The following is a 17,708-nucleotide window of genomic DNA, read 5'->3' on the forward strand; positions in this document are numbered from 1 at the left end:
CCGAAAAGTCAATCTAATAACTAGATGGTGGCTATCAATCAACTTTCTAACCAACCCAATCTGCCTGAGAAAAGTGATAAAGACATCAGAGGAACTCAGAATTTCTTCCAGAGCCTTGACAAGAATCAGTATCACCAGTTGATGGCCATGTTTGCTAGCCACCTGTCTTCCTTTGCTACGGCCAGTGAACAACAAGATGGTCCTAGTACTTCTTTCACAAGTACATGTTTCTCTGTTTCTGTGATATCTAAGTTGTCTTCTTCAAACTATTGGATATTGGACTCCGGAGCTTCTAGGCATATTTGTTCAAATGCAAATGCTTTTCTCTCTTTTAGGCCTATAAAGAATTCTGTTGTTACCTTGCCAAATCATACACATGTGGTTGTCCATTTCTATGGTGATGTCCGACTAAACTCCCATTTGTTATTAAGAGATTTCTTGTTTATTCCAGAATTCAAGTTAACTTGCTTTCTATGAGTGCTCTCATAACAGATGCGCATCTTACTGTCAGTTTCTTTTATGATCATTTTATCATTCAAGAAATCAGCACCAGGAGGATGATTGGCAAGGGTGAAATGCTGGAAGATCTTTATGTTCTTAACACAGACAAATTGAGTGTAGATTCTTATGTTAATAGTATTTCTGTTCATGTTTGGCATAATCGACTTAGTCATCCATCTTACAAGAGATTGGATACCTTGAAAAGTCAATTACCTTGTGATGTTACCAAGTTTAATAAAATTGATCCTTTCTACATTTGTCCTTTAGCTAAACAAAGGAGATTACCTTAGATTTCTCATAATCATAGGTCTTAATTTCCTTTTGACTTGATTCATTGTGACATCTGGGGTCCATATCATGTGACTGCTCATTCTGGTCATAGATATTTTTTAACCATAGTTGATGATTGCACTCGTTTTACTTGGGTTTTTCTTCTTAAACATAAGTCTGATGTGTCCACTACAATTCCAAGATTTTTTCACATGGTTGCTACTCAGTTCAACAAGAAAATCAAGGAATTCAGGTCTAATAATGCGAAAGAGTTGGCTTTCACATATTTTTTTCATGAACATGGAGTCTTACATCAATTCTCCTGTGTGGATAGACCGCAGCAAAAATCCGTGGTTGAAAGGAAACATCATCACTTATTAAATGTTGCTCGAGCGTTATATTTTCAGTCACGGGTTCTTATTCAGTTTTAGAGTGAATGTATTTTAACAGCAATATTCTTGGTCAATAGAATGCCTTTTCCTTGGCTTACAAATAAGACTCCATATGAACTCTTATATGGGCGTCCTATTGATTACTCATTTTTAAGGGTGTTTGGTTGTCTTGCTTTTGCCTCCACCTTACTTGTCCACCGAGCAAAGTTTCATCTGCGAGCACGAGTTTGTGTGTTCTTAGGTTATCCCCCTGGTATGAAAAGTTATAAATTGTATGATATCGCGCAAAAGTAGATATTTGTCTCTAGGGATGTTGTGTTTCATGAAGAAATCTTTCCTTTTCATTCTATTATTGTTGCGGACTTTTTAACTGATACATTTTCTGATCTTGTTATGCCAAAGCCGCTAGTTGGGGTTCCTTTTGAAGATCCACTTCCAGTTCATCCTTCGGGTGTTTCCTCCCCTTCATCTACAAGATCTTCTTCTTCCCATAAGCCTTCATCTTCACCGGGCATTGTTACTCTTCGGAAGTCTTCACGGATTCATAAGCCTCCTTCCTATCTACGGAATTTTCACTGCAATTTATTGTCTCTCAATCGTCAAGCTGATTCTCTTTCTTCTAGCAGTATGTATCATTTGAAATATTTCCTTGGTCTTGAAATAGCAAGGTCTTGCAAAGGAATTATCCTTTCCCAACGGCACTATACTCTACAGTTGTTAGAAGACACTGGTTTTCTGGCCAGCAAACCGTATGTTGTTCCTATGGATCCAAAAGTCCAACTCAGTGCTACTGATGGTGAGCCCATCTCTGATGTGTCTCAGTATAGGGGACTTATTGGTCAACTTCTGTATTTTACTTTATCTCGACCTGATATTTCTTTTGTTGTACACAAACTTAGTCAATTTCTGGCACAACCAAGAGTTCCACATTTGGCTGCTGCTCATCATCTTCTTCGGTATTTCGAGTCCACTCTTGGTCAAGGGTTGTTCTTCTCTGCTTCCTCTTCCCTCCAGCTCAAGGCTTTATCTGATGCAGATTGGGGTTCTTGTCCAGATACTAGGAAGTCTGTCACTGGGTTCTGTGTGTTTTTAGAGGAGTCTGTAGTGTCCTGGAAACCCAAGAAACAGACTACCATCTCTCGGTCTTCTACTGAGGTTGAATATCTCGCCTTAGCTACTATCACTAGTGAATTAACTTGGCTGACACAGTTATTGCAATGTTTTGCTGTGAAGCTGTCTCTACCAACTCCTCTGTTCTGTGATAATCAAGCAGCAATCCACATTGCTACTAATCCTACATTCCATGAACGTACTAAGCACATTGAGATTGATTGTCACTTTGTTCATGATAAAATTGTTGCTGGATTTATCAAACTCATGCCTATTCGTTCTCAACACCAACTTGCAGATATGTTTACCAAACCGCTACCTTCTGTAATGTTGTCCTCGCTTTTATCCAAGATGGCTGTTAAGAACATTTACAGTCCATCTTGAGGGGGAGTTTTAGAGTTAGTGAAGTTTTTTCTATTGGTTATTTCTGTTATAATAGTCAGCTTAGCTGGCTTAATTGTAATTATTTATCAGTTTTGTTAAGTCGGTTAGCTTGTATATATATAAATAGTGGACAATCAATGTATTTTAGTTAGTTCAGAAATCTAATGAGAAGTTTATCTTTTCTTCTCCATTTTGCTCTGTTCTCGTAATACACTTTTATGCATAATCCGAGTTGTCTTATTGCAGAATGTGAAGATATATAAAAGAAAAAAATGCATAAGGCCTTAGTGCATAGCTTATGATTAAACTGTTCGATAAATAAAAGCGAAACGACTTAGATACACAGAGAGAAGTGTATTTTATAAATAGGGGTGAATGTGAGAAAAATGTATGATTTTATTGATCGAGAATTGAAACTGTTTTTTTTTTTTTTTTTTTTTCCCTTTATTTCCTGAATTTCTTTGAGTTGTTTTCTAATTTAAACGTTAAAGAACCCCATTTCTCCTAATCTCGGAGTTTCAAACATGAGATTGAGAATCAAGCGCAATAGTAGTTGGGGTGATCTTGTGTAGATTTTTATCCAACACTTGTGTATCAAGTTCTAACTAGTTAAGAATATTATGTAATTCTACGTTAGGGAGTAAAAGATCTCTACTAGTAGTGTTCTATTTTTAATTTTCAAATCTATATAAAATCCTATTAGTTCTGTATTCTTTTTTATTTTGATATAATTTTGATCAATAAATCTTCATGCACAAATAGTTTATGAAGACAGAGTTTAGACTACTAGATCACGCCTAGTTTATGAATTTTCAAATAGTTTTGAATAGTTTATGAAGAGAGAATGAACGAAAGTGGAGAGGGACAAAACAGAATTTGGCTCTTTTTATATAACAGTTTAGGCGTATTAAGTTGTGATTTCAATTTTTATAACGTAGAATACAAACATCAATATGTAGAAAAAAAGGAAAATCTAATAAATTTAAAAATATATGTATAAATAGTAGTCTAAATGGAAAACTTCTATGATTAAATACATGAAACACCTTGAATTATACAATAATATAATAAAAAATAAAGGAGTTGAAAAGTAGAAAAATCGCTACCATAGAATGAATAGTAATCACATTAATAAAAAAAAAATGGAGTCAAAACTTAAAAAGGAATAGGAAGAAAGTAAAAAAAAAAACTTGAACTCATAATTTAAAACTGTCATGTAATGACGACCAGTAGCCATGACAAAATATAAAAAATAAATGAGTTGAAAATTAAAAGGGAGAGAGAAAAAATAAAGCACATAAAAGTCACAGTTCATGAACAGTAGCTACATATCCACTATTTTAATGTTTAGGATTTAGGATTTAGAATTAGAATGAAATTTAAGATTTTAGATACGTATGAAGTTTTAATTGAAGTTTTTTATAACATAAATTATTAGATTATGAAAAGATTAAATTATGAATAGAAAGAATAAATACAAGAAAAATTTTACTTAGAGATTTTAAAAAAATTATTTGCACAAATAGTTTATGAATATGTGCATTTCTTTTACTTTGGTCTGCTGAAAAATACTTTTATATGGATCTAAATATCCTGATATTTATGAAATATACGGTTTATTGATTGACTTGACCGTGAAAAGAATGAAACAAAATAAGCGCAATTGAAATCATAATTGATTACAATTTAATTATCTCAATGAGAAATTGAGATTAGAGGTTTAAGAAATTTATGACAGAGTAATAAAGTTCAAATGGAGCGAAAATAAAAGAGGAAAAGAAAGGAAAAGGGCAGGAGAACATTAGAGTTAAAAAAAAAAACATCCAAACGGTTTTTAGGGTAAGAGATATTGGAGAAAAAGAAAAAGAAGAAGAAGAGAAAAGTAAAACAAAAGAAGGAAGGAGAAAAAAGAGTAAAAAAAAAAAAAGGTGAAGGAAAGTAAAAGAAAAGAAAAGAAAAAGAAGTACCAAAACGGTACGATTTGGACTGGGAAAATGCTACAATGAGAGCTCTTCATGGCTCTTTTATTATCTAGTGATATAATATATATTTTATATAGATACATATAGACATTTCAATCAAAACATGGATTTCAGTTAAATATGTATAAAAAAGTAGAACATATTGTATAAAATTATGTTAGTAGGCAAATTAGACATGAAATTAATTGGGCATCACATATTAAAAGCAGTAGGTAATACATGAAAAAAAAATGTTTCAATAGAATATAATTAAGAGAAATGACCTTAAGTAACCAAAAAAAAAAAAAAAAAAAAGTCATCCACAGGAGAGAAAAATCATCTTCAGGCGTGCGTTTGTCTGTTCAAGGGGTTATTAGCATTGTATCAAGTTGTATGTTTATTAGTTTTTGTTTAAATACAATTTCCTTAAACAAAAAATGGTTACGATAAAAACTGTCAATAAACTAGAAAAAGGCAATAATATTTATAAATGGATAGATCTTTTAAATCTTTGTTATAGGAGTATTAATTATTGGAGACATATAAATGCTTGGATGCAAACATAACTTATAACCATTTTAATAGATTTCGGTATCGTTTCGCCTACTTAAATTGTGTGGTTCTGAATCTTTTGACTTTGAATGAAAAGTTTTAAACCAATTACTCCGGTTTAAATTGGTGTTTGTAATAGTAAAGTTTGAACAATAAATAAAACATTACATCAGAAAATAAAAGTATGAAATAGTGTTTGATTAGTGTGAGAATTGTGAGTAAATTAGAAACAGAACCATGATATTAAACTATAACTACTAGAGCAAATAAGTTCAAATCCACGAGGAAATTAAAAGGGGGTTAAGTTCTCCAAAACTCATAATTTTAGGTTCGTACAAGTTCTCAACCACATTTTAAGTTCAAAATTTTAGCAACTAAACATGAATTGTAAAGCGTAGGGGTGTTCATTGTATTCGTCAATCTGACCAATCTGCATAATTCAATTCGTTATTGTGAATTGGATTAGATTGAAATAATTTTAGATTGATAACGGATTAAGATTACTAATTGAGCATTTCTTAATCCACATAATCCACCAATCCGAACTATATATTACATTTTTTATATATGTTTAAAGAACATATGTAACATAAATTTTTTTTTTCAATTATATTATACATATATATAATTTAAGTATATATGTAATTATGTATGGAATCTCAATACTATTTTAATTTTGTGCTATGTTATTTATGTGTTTAATTTCATTATTAACTTTATGAAATATTGAAAAAAGAGATGGACTACAAAAGTCAAGGTCCAAAACATAGGCTAATTCACGAATATGCATAACCCAATTAGCAAAATCTATTGCAGATTGAATTGGATTGAGAATTTAACGGATTGATAATGAATTGAGATTTTTCTAATTCACAGTAAGTAACTGATTGAATTACGAATTAACTACTAATCCGTATAATCTAATCCGCAAACACCTCTAATAAAGTGGATACTGAGTTTAGACAAGAACCAAAGGAAAGGGCACTTCTTTGATCCCAAGACTATTAATTTATAAGAATTTTATTGTGTACTACTTCAATGGAAATATTTGAGCTTAATTTACACCATAATCGCCTATTTAATAAATGTGAGCCTACAAAAGAGTCCCACATATAAGGTCATATCCGAAAAGAAAAATACTAACCAGAAAATAAATAATCAACGTGACACACAGAGCAATCATTTGGTAGTAAAGCCAAGTACATATAACAAGCAAATGCATAGCGACCACGTCATGATCCCCCTTTATTAGGGCTGCACGTAAATTCGAATAACTCACAAACTCAACTTATTCCGCTCTAACGTAACTCAAAAAAGATAACTTATAGCTTTATTTTTTATAAAGATAGTTGTTGTTATAGTGCTTACTTTGAATGAATTTGAATTAAGTCTATAATTTATGTTTTCTTTATGTTTGATGTTTGATGGACTACATTGCTTCATATTTGATGTTGGATTGAACTTTGAATTGCTATCTATTTGATGATAGACTAATCAGTATTATTTCTATTTGATGATGAACTTTGAATGTTGGAGTTATATTTGATTATCATTATTATTTCTCTTTGATGATCAGTATTATTTGATAATGAACTTTGGCCCCGTTCTTTTCGCTGATTCGAGTTTAGAATTCGAGTTTTGCTACCGTAAAAAGCTCTCAGAAATAGTCACATCTAACTTTTTTACTATAGTAAAAAGCTCTCATACAACATCACATCTCAACTCGAATTAAAAACTCAAATTAGCGAACCGAACGGACTTATGTTGAAGTTATTATTTTTATTTAATGATGAACTTTGATTTTTTGAATAATGAATCCGACCACCCAATCCACCTCAACCCAACTCAAACATCATTGGGTTGTGAAATTTTTCTAACATTATTAAGGCTAAATATGTACAACCCGCACCTTTTAAAATGAGATAAGAAAAAGTTATACTCCGTACCAACTCAACTCATGTACAACCTTACTCTTTATCCAACTGGGTCTGGATCTCAACCCCACCCGTGGGCCCATTTTTCATCTCTCTGTTACCTGCTACTAATTTGAGTCAAGACTTAGATCCCGTTCATTTCACCGATTTGAGTTTAAAATTTGAGTTTTGTTACAGTAAAGGCCTGTTTAGTTCGCTGATTTGAGTTGATATGTGATTTTATGTGAGAGTTTTTTACTGTAACAAAAAAGTTAGATGTAACTGTTTCTAAAAGCTTTTTACTATAGTAAAACTCAAATTTTAAATTTGAATTGGTGAAATAAATGAGACCTAAAAAGCTCTCAGCAATAGTCACATTTAATTTTTTTATTACAGTAAAAAACTCTCATATAAAGTCACATTTAAACTCGAATTAAAAATTAGGAGAAAGAGAAAAATAGGCCAAGACTTGAGATGAATTAAAATTAATAGGCCAATAGTTTACATAAATTAATAAATAAGCCAAATTATTATTTTCGTCAATAACTTGTCCGGTTATGAACCATAACTTGACAAGTTATTATCCATAACTTATCTGATTATGAACCATAACTTGACAAATTTATCCATAATTTATCTGATTATAAACCATAACTTAACAAGTTATAACCTATTAATTTCTATAACTAAAAAATGACATATATACTTTCTTAAACTTTGCCTATTTTCTACTATTTTCCTTAAAAATTTGAATCAATCAATTAAATGTTATTAAAAGACTCGCAACCGAAGACAAAACAGCCATTCAGAAATGCTGTTCGTCTGCGGTCTCTTCTAGCCTGCCGAAATCAGCAGACCTTTCCCTCCGTTTCCAAGAATCTCCACTCAGTTTTCCTCTTCCAACACGCCATCAATTCCCTCATTCCTTCATTTCACAATTCAATTTTTGACTCTCTTCTTCCTTTCTTTGACGAGTCCAAAATCCAAATCCAATATTCTGACTTCTCCCCCAAAATCCTCCTATAAATACACCCAATCCTCCCCATTCATCTCTCCAATCCAAACACCCCCTAACGATAATGACTACCAACAATTCCCTCCTTTCCCATCTCTCCCCACTTTTCCCTTACTTTGTCACTTTTGTTATTTTCTTTCTATTCCTGGAGCAGATCTCTTACCTGAAGAAAAAACGTCTCATTCCCGGTCCCACTTTGGTACTTCCTTTCATCGGAAACGCCGTCGCATTGGTTCGTGACCCCACAGCCTTCTGGGACCGCCAATCAGCGGCCGCCAAGTCATCCGGCCTCGGGTTCTGCGCAGACTATGTTATCGGAAGGTTCATCGTCTTCATCAGAGACACCGAGCTCTGCCACAAGATCTTCGCCAATGTCCGACCGGATGCTTTTGCCCTTATCGGACATCCCTTCGGGAAGAAGCTTTTTGGTGATCACAATCTCATCTACATGACCGGACAAGAACACAAGGATCTCCGCCGTAGGATCGCCCCAAACTTTACTCCTAGAGCGCTCTCCACCTACACCGCGTTGCAGCAGATTATAATCCTTGACCACCTCAAGAAATGGGAGAGACTGTCGGCCGAAACTTCGTCGTCTTCTTCTCCTTCTCCGATTTCTCTCCGTTTGCTGGTTCGCGATATGAATCTGGAGACTTCGCAGACGGTATTTGTTGGGCCGTACTTGGGCCAGGAGGCCCGCGAGAAGTTCAAGTCCGACTACAACTTCTTCAACGTTGGGCTGATGAAGCTCCCGATTGATCTCCCCGGCACTGCCTTCCGAAACGCGCGGCTCGCCGTTAGCCGGCTAATTGAAACTCTAACCTGCTGCGCCGAGCGGAGCCGGGAGCGAATGGAGGGCGGCGGCCACGAGCCGACATGCCTCGTTGACTTCTGGATGCAGGAGACGGTGAGGGAGGAATCGGCAGCTGCTGAAGCCGGACTCCCGAAGCCCGCTAACGTGACCGACTTTCACATCGGCTCGTACCTCTTCGACTTCCTCTTCGCGGCTCAGGACGCTTCCACTTCGTCTCTGCTGTGGGCGGTGGCTCTGCTCGACTCGCACCCCGAGGTGCTCCGGAAAGTTCGGGAAGAGGTCGCCTCCGTTTGGTCGCCGGAATCGGATTCGCTGATCACGGCGGAGATGCTGGCGAGCATGAAGTACACGCAGGCGGTAGCGCGTGAGGTGATCCGGTACCGCGCGCCGGCGACTCTGGTTCCACACATCGCGGCGGTCGATTTTCCTCTCACCGAATCTTACACGGTTCCCAAGGGCGCCATTGTGTTCCCCTCGACCTACGAGTCGTGCCTGCAAGGGTTCAGTGAGCCGGACCGGTTCGATCCAGACCGATTCTCGGACGAGAGGCGGGAAGACCGGGTTTACAAGAGGAATTACCTGGCGTTCGGCGCTGGTGCTCACCAGTGCGTCGGACAGAGGTACGCTCTCAACCACCTCGTACTGTTCATCGCGATGTTCACGACGCTTCTGGATTTCGAGAGGCACAGAACGAACGGCTGCGATGATATCGTCTATGTCCCCACCATCTGTCCAAAGGACGATTGCAAGGTTTTCCTCCGCCGGCGGTGCAGCCGGTGGCCGGAGCTCTCTTCGCCATGATCGGAGTCGAAAGTTAACGTTCTTACCACACTCTCTCTGTAAAGACGGCAAAAAAAAGTGCATAGAAGAAAAATGAGGAGGGGTAGGGGTTGTAGTTTCCCGAGCTTGTGAAGGGTAAAATGGTCATTTCGTTCTGTTCGCGTTTTTTATTCAAAAGGTGTGCATAATACACAGCTAGGATTCTTTGGGGAGTTTGTGTTGGCTCATTGTTTTGGCGGATGATTTATGATGGGTGTGCTGTGGTGGAACCAAATAAATTGGATATATTAAAAAAAATTGTGTAATGTGTGTGTGTGTGTGGTTTTTTTTTTTTGTGGTGTCACTTTTTTCTTTTGAAAAAAATATTATTTGAATTTTGCTTTTTACGGTTGACGTCCTCGTGGCGTCAATTAACGGGCTGTATATGCATACGTTGTCGGTTACAGGTGGCAGCAACAAAAAGGGCAAAGTGCAATTATTGGAGATTCAGAAATCTTACAAAACTTGTCCCGTTTCATTCACAATTAAAAACGAGAATAACAATTTGATTCTTGAATTTAGGGTCCATTATGGTTTAAATTTTCTCATTCAGTTCTCTAATAAACATAAATTCGAATTGAATTTTTAGGTTCAGATGGGCAAAAACTATACATTAATCCATTTTCTACCATAACTCGTAATAGTTTTATAAATGTAATATTTTCATCCCTATTTGTTTGAGCAACTCAAACCTTAGAGTTCAATTCAAATGAAGCCTAATGGTCTAAAATCATATTTAATTGGGGAATTAAAAGGGGTAATCCTAACCACCTAGCACAACTCAGAAGGCGCAATTCACAATTTAACAACCCCCTTTCGACAATCATAATAGTAGAGCTACAGGGAAAAACAACTCAAAATATTAAGAGGTTGTTCTTTTGAGTTAGGCATTTTTGAGTGAAGATCTTGAGTTCAGTTTGAATTATAACTTGAGTTGAAGTTATAACTTGAGTTTGTGTTTGGTTGTATACATTTGAGTTATAGTTTGAGAAAAGAATCTTTTTGAATTTGTGTTTGAGTGAGTCAAAACTTGAATTTGTATTTAGATAGTATTTTAATAAAAACTCAATAGTGATGAAAAATTTTAATAAGGTATATGGGTGGGATTTTATTCGTCTTTTCGTTGTCAACGAATAGAAAAAAAATCATCTCAATCAGGATTAAAGCGAAAAAGTTATAGCATTTTTAAGAATAGAAAAAATACTATTTATTAATTTGAGTTCGAGTTTCTGAACTCGAGTTGAAGGGGAAACTTGAATTCGAGTTTTAGTCCCAAACTCAAGTTCAAACTTAAAAGAATATGAACTTGAATAAAGTTGTAACTCGAGTTGCCTTTTTTGAATTTTTGAGGCTGTCGAACACACCCTAAAAAATCTACTTTTTCTTTTCACTTGAACTTTAAACTTAAAAATGTCATAACTTCTTTATTTTAATTTCGATTGGGATGATTTTTTTTAATGTATTCATAATGAAGAGAGAAACAAATCTCTATCCATATTGCATATTTTCTAATGTCATTTACAATGGGATTTTTAGAAGATTTGCTGCAAAACTCTAATAGCAATTTTCAACACTTTATCTAAATACAGTTCTCAATTTAAATACAATTTATTTGCGTATCTAAATACCGGTTCGAATCACAATTTAATTCACCACAATTTAAATCACCACAGCTCAAATCAAATCAGCAATATGAATCACTGAACCAAATGGACTTGATCATCATTAGATTATTCATATTTTTATGTAAAACTCAGTTTTTTTAATTGTAACATTCAATAATATATAGTTTACCATTTCAGTATTACCATGTGATGCTAAAAGATTACAATTTTTTTAAGAAAAATACTATCCACTTGTTTGTTTCAACAATCTAAACCTAATTATTAAATTCAAGTCATAGTTCAAGATTCAAATTGATATTTTGTAGAGAACTAAATGAGAATAATTGAAACAATTCACAATGGTTCAAACCCTTGATTTTAAAGTTGACCTTCCCTTAAATTCACACAATCTGAATTATTTTTTTACAATGAAAATAATTCATGGTCTTTTTATTTCATATACTCAAACTGAAATCATTTATTTGGCTACAGTGTTTTTCTCCCCCAAAAAAATTAAATTTCAAATGTTAGAATCAAGAATCATGGTTTGAGTAACCTTCCAAATAGACTATCAGATTTTTCTTTTCCTCTATCCTTAACTTCAAGCTTAAAAATGTCATAACATTTTCGTTTCAGTTTCGAACGAGTATTTCTTCAATGTGTTCATAAGGAAGAAAGGAACAAATCAGCATCCATATTGAATATTTCTTAATATCATTTACAATGAGGTTTTCTAAGATTTGTTACAAACTCTAATGACAATTTTCAATAATTTATCCAAATACAGTTAGAATTTTATTCCTAATTTAAATTTCAATCATATCCAAATACTGATTTGAATCGCAGTTCAAATTACTATAATTCAAATCAAATCACATAATTCGAGCGACGAATCAAACAAGGCCTATATTTATCACAGCGTATGGTCGCGGGACTTAGATTTTTCCTAACTAAATGACATATAGTTACAATAAAAATAAAATATCATATAAATCTTGTGCACTTGATTCAAAAATGATTGAGAATTTAGAGGTTTGTTCATTTTATTTTATTTTTTATTTTAGACTGATATTTAATATTAACGATTTTAAAGATAACTATAGCTATGGACGAATTTCTTTGATATTTTAAAAATATCCACCAAAAATTTCAGAAATTTAAGGTCCTGAAATATTTTTTGGTGCAAAAGAATTTATGATTTTATCGAAATTTATCAAAACTTTTGGGATATTTTTTATTTTTTTTATTATTATTTTTTTTTTTACATTCAAAAGATATTTTGGGATGTAAATATCGGATAAATTCCACAAACTTAAGAGAAAATTTATGTAAATATCGAAATATATCGGTAAAAATACAACATTGTAAAGGTCCTAGTATATGTTTTGTACAAACTTATTAAATAATTTTTTTTATATTTATCATATTATAAGATATCAAAAAGAGACACTAAGTGTTAAAACAAATATTTCTAGCTTCCATAACTTTTTCAATATTTTACAAATATCGATATTTTGTTTGATTTTTTTTTTTAAATTTAGATTACCATATTTTCACCAATATTGATATTTTCATCATTCACATTGACTAAAACTAACAAAGAAAAAAGAATGTAATTACAAATTTTTATAGATCATGTAAATTATAATTATATGTTGGACTGGATTCAGACAATAAAAAAAAAAAAAAACCGAATAGAGTTCCATCTAATCTAATTGAAATTCAAAAATTGGTTGTCAAATTCGATTGTTTATGAGAATTGAATATCCAATCCAAATTGCAGTGGATTGGATTGGATCTACCGATTTTTTAATTACATTCGACAATTTAGCTCACTCTATTTCTAAGAGTTATGTAGTGTTGGCTTCTAACTTGTGTTTGAATTAGAGGTGATAATTCGTATTAATAGATTGTGTTTATATATTTGTTGATGAGATACTATATGTAAAACTGGCCTAATACACTTTAAGAGTTAAACTTGACCTAAAATGTTAACCTATTGAGTCTTGGGTAATTTGATGCATATAAACCACTTCACATTATCATCTACTTTCCATGTGAGATAACACACATGCACTTTTCTCAATAATATTATATAAATTATAATTTATATGTTGGACTGGATTCTAATAATAAAAAAATTGAATAGAATCCCATCTATTCTAATTGAATTTCAAAATTTTTAGTCAATTTCGATCGTTTACGAGAATTGAATATCCAATCCAAACTATAGTGGATTGGATTGGATCTAGCGATTATCCAACATTCGATAATTTGGCTCACTTTATTCTAAGAGTTATGTAGTGTTGGCTTCTAACTTGTGTTTGAAATTGAATAATATTTAAAGTTGAAGGGTCTAAAGTTGTAATTATTAAAATATCTAAAATTTTGAATTTTGACAAATTGAGCAATTATCTATTGTTGAATACTTGATGCAACTTTTCAATCAACACCTATAAAAACGGCCGCAACCACCAAATCTCGATTGAAATATCCTCTTGGTTTTGACCATGTTGCGATGTCCATTCACATTAGGTTTCTTTTCATTTTTTTTTTTAAAGAATACTAGATCTTTTCATGGAACTGGTGATGAGCTACTTTTAAGCTTTGAGGCAGCTCTCTAGCCATATATATATATATATATATATGCGTGGTCATGAGGTATATATTGTTATACCTAAATATGAGCAAATATTCATATGGTATGATAAATAAACATACGTGTAGAGTAATTTTCTTTCCATATTCTAGTTAGATTTACTTTCAGGGATCTTGTATCTGGGGGCCGTTTACTACACATGTACGTTCGTTCCTTATGTCGAGGTCGGAGATAAGCCTACATCCATATTATATACGTTAGAATTATAAACATCTAATAATGCCATGTTACTCAAATAGGAATACGTAGAAACATGTTAAATCCATGTCTTCTCTTCTTTATTTTATTTTCATTATTATTAGTCCTCTGGAAACTATGTACGTAAATAATAAATTAACATTGTTAAACTTCATGTATATGGACAACTAGGTGAGTTAGAACGAGTTTTGGATTATTTATAAAGAACAATAAATATAATAATAATGAGAAAAACTGTTTTAATTGTGAGATGGGCATTAGGGGATATATAAATAGATGTTTGCGTAGAACCCCTTACTATCAAGGTTTGTTTTTCTTTTTTCTTTCTTCTTTTTCTTTTTTCTTGAAATGTTTTTCAATAAAAGAGTTAATGCACAAACTTTACATCTGAAACTCGTGTTAATTAAAAATGAATTAGAAAAACATACCTGATTATTATCCGGTTAAGATGAAACTCGTGTTAATTAAAAATGAATAACAAAACATACCTGATTATTATGTGTCTTAACCAACATTATGGATATGACGTCATTGAAAACGAGCTTCAAATTTATTTGTTAATTATGCATGTGATATGTGTTGGGTCGAAACCAACACAAGACTCTAGAATCGGAATAAAAAAGATAACAATCAACACAAGAGAATTTTACTGAGGTTCGGACAAAATGATTTACCCTACGTCCCCGTTGAGCTCTCTCACAAGAAGCTCTTCCACTATTAGATCAAAGATTACACCCTCACAACTCACAATCTCAGAGAGACAAACAACCGATTACAAGAAAGAATCCCAAGAACGTTTACAAGAAAGAAACCAGAAACCCTAGAAAACTCTACGATTTTCTCTCAGCACCCAAAACACTCAAATCCTCTCTATCTCTCTCTACAAGGTACTTTCAAGTCTCTCTCTCTCTAGAAGTGAATAGAATGGTCTCGAAGAAGCCAAAATGTCCTTATATCAGAAGTAGAAATAGCATGCACCGACTCATCAAGCCATACACGTGTGCATCTGTGATTGGCTGTACACTATATCTCTTTCTCTTGCAAAACGGCAAGTCGTTTTGATCTAATAGTGAAGCTGCTATTTGGATTATGTCGTTTTACTTGGAATTACTCCTTCAATATGTGTGAATATGAAAAAGAAACCAAAGGTCGGAAAGGAACTATATAATAGATTCGCTTAGTATATCATTCTTTCAATTCGCAAAAAGTAAAGGACGGGCAGATAATACAACGTGAGAGTGAAACAAAATATATTATTCCCATCCAAATGCAACAAACAATTGCAAAGGTTGCGAAGAAGATAACAAAATATATCGTGCTTGTGGATCTGCGTGAAAGATAATACTTTTAAAAAAAGAAAAAAGAAAAATAGATATATTATTACAATTTGTGAATTAGGAAAACGTATTTCAATTACGTGCAGTTATCTCTTAATCTGAACTAATTAAAAGCAGAAAAGCATATTTTGAAAAGTTGGTTTCAACTTCAACAAAGGCAATGCGTTGATCCTATTGAATAACTAGCTAAGAGAGTAAGGATCAAAAAGTATGGTTTTTTTTTTTTTGGCAGTAAAATATAGATCTTATGTCGTATTCATTAAAAAGAAGATTGAATGACGCTGTTACACCTCAAACTATTCCGTTATTCAACAATTTTGAGGAGGGCAAGGCATTAGGGATATATAGCAGCTTCCGCCTCCGGCCAGTAATGAATGGATAAGGTGTTAGTTAAATATTTCAGAATAGTTAACTTATGCTTGTCTGCCCTCTTCCAGAGATGGTACGACGTCATTTGTTATATTTTGAGAAATACTAACATCATTATTTTTTATCATTTTTTATATCATTATTTAGCACATAAACTCTCTATTAGCATGTATATTATTAGTTAAACTATAAATGAGATAGTAGAGTCTCGTGTATATAAGTTGATATATATATATATATCTATAAAATAGTGATGTTAGTATTTTTCTTATATTTTTAATTTATTTATTTTAAAATTTTAAATTTAATTTAGTAATTAGTAATTTTAAAAGTATTTAGTAATTTAGTTTATTTATAATTTTTACCACTCTTAGTCATCTTTGTAGAAAGACACTTATTATTGTGTTATTCGGGATCAAAAGAAAACGATTATTAAAATAAATTTATTTGTTGAAGGTGAAGTTTGTGTATAAAACAAGTCCATCTGTAAAAAGAATAGTAAATGACACTATTAATACACCCCAAATTATTCAATATTTTTAGGATATTCAACAATTCTGGGGCAAGCTCGGTCACCGATTAATGCTTGCCGGTATATGTTTGACTAGACGTCTTTCATTTTCATCTAATAATTTCAAAAAAGTTGAAAACGTTATCGAAGCTGATGATTGAAGATCTTTCAAGAAATATTAATCTTTTTATGAAAGGATAGAAAACATATTTATTTTATAAATTCCAAGGGTGCATGTGTCACTTGTGATGTAATTAGCATATATATCAAATTAATTTGTGTTCGATTTGACGATATCCCTTTTTTTTCTTGGTAAACGAATTAGACTATTTTGGGTCCGTCTAGTTTGCCGATTCAAATTTTTAATTCGAGTTGAGATGTAACTTTTTATGAGAACTTTTTACTGTATCACAAAAGTTAAATGTGACTGTTTTTAAGAGTTTTTTATTGTAACAAAATTCAAATTCTAAACTTAAATATATGAAATGAATGGTCACTTATAACTTATTACCTAACCGATTGTTTTGTGGTATACGTACCCTCTTGAAATTGGTACCACATGCACTTCTACGACTAGCTGTCACGCTTGGCCGCCGATTGTTTATTCTTTAGAATTAGTGACCATAATTAGGTGTAACTTGATCCTCACTCTTTAAATTTTATAAATTGTATCCTCAAACTATTAATTGAAAGGGTTTTCAATTGAAGGAAAACTATTAACTCACATCAAATTTTTGGATAGTTTTTCAAGTGTGATCCTGACTAATGCTCAATATGCTACCAAAAGACTAAAATACCCCATCTTTCGAGTGAGGGCAACCTCAGACCAAAGGAAGAAAAAAAGCATACAAACATGGAAGGAGAAGAGAGAGAAGTACCGCGTCGCCCCCAAGCCTCGTCGCACCCAATGCAAGCTGCTGGTGTTAGCCGTTTTATTGCAGTCACCATTTCAATAAATATAAAATATAAATAAAGTTATTCAACTCCTAATAGAAATTGACAACACCATATATAAATTCAAATGGTCCATTCCCACTAAATTAGGGTAGGAACCTTATATTAACACCCGAACTATCACACCGTTGATTGGTTATTTAATTAATCGACCGATAAAGTTGTTTCGGTGTCAGTTCTGACATGTCACCAAACCAACACTATTCGCTCTCTGTTGATTTTATCGGCAACCCGCGATTAGAGTCAGAGTGCCAATTTTTCTGAACAATTTATGTGCTGCCATTTCCTGATCAATAGGGGTCTTAATCCTTGTATTACGTTAACAAGTTTAATTAATGTAGGGAA

At 33.2% G+C, this 17,708-nt stretch overlaps 1 protein-coding gene across 1 annotated transcript; it reads left to right on the forward strand.

Moving 5' to 3' along the window:
• The first annotated feature begins 7,936 nt into the window (after nt 1-7,936).
• LOC21404536 (cytochrome P450 710A11) lies at nt 7,937-10,193 on the forward strand. The gene has a single exon (XM_010112690.2). The coding sequence runs from the start codon at nt 8,163-8,165 to the stop codon at nt 9,711-9,713; it is 1,551 nt and encodes a 516-aa protein (XP_010110992.1). The 5' UTR covers nt 7,937-8,162; the 3' UTR covers nt 9,714-10,193.
• Nucleotides 10,194-17,708: the final 7,515 nt, after the last annotated feature.

The sequence above is a fragment of the Morus notabilis genome, unplaced genomic scaffold (assembly GCF_000414095.1).
Source record: "Morus notabilis unplaced genomic scaffold, ASM41409v2 Scaffold336, whole genome shotgun sequence".
In the NCBI taxonomy this organism is placed as follows: Eukaryota; Viridiplantae; Streptophyta; class Magnoliopsida; order Rosales; family Moraceae; genus Morus; species Morus notabilis.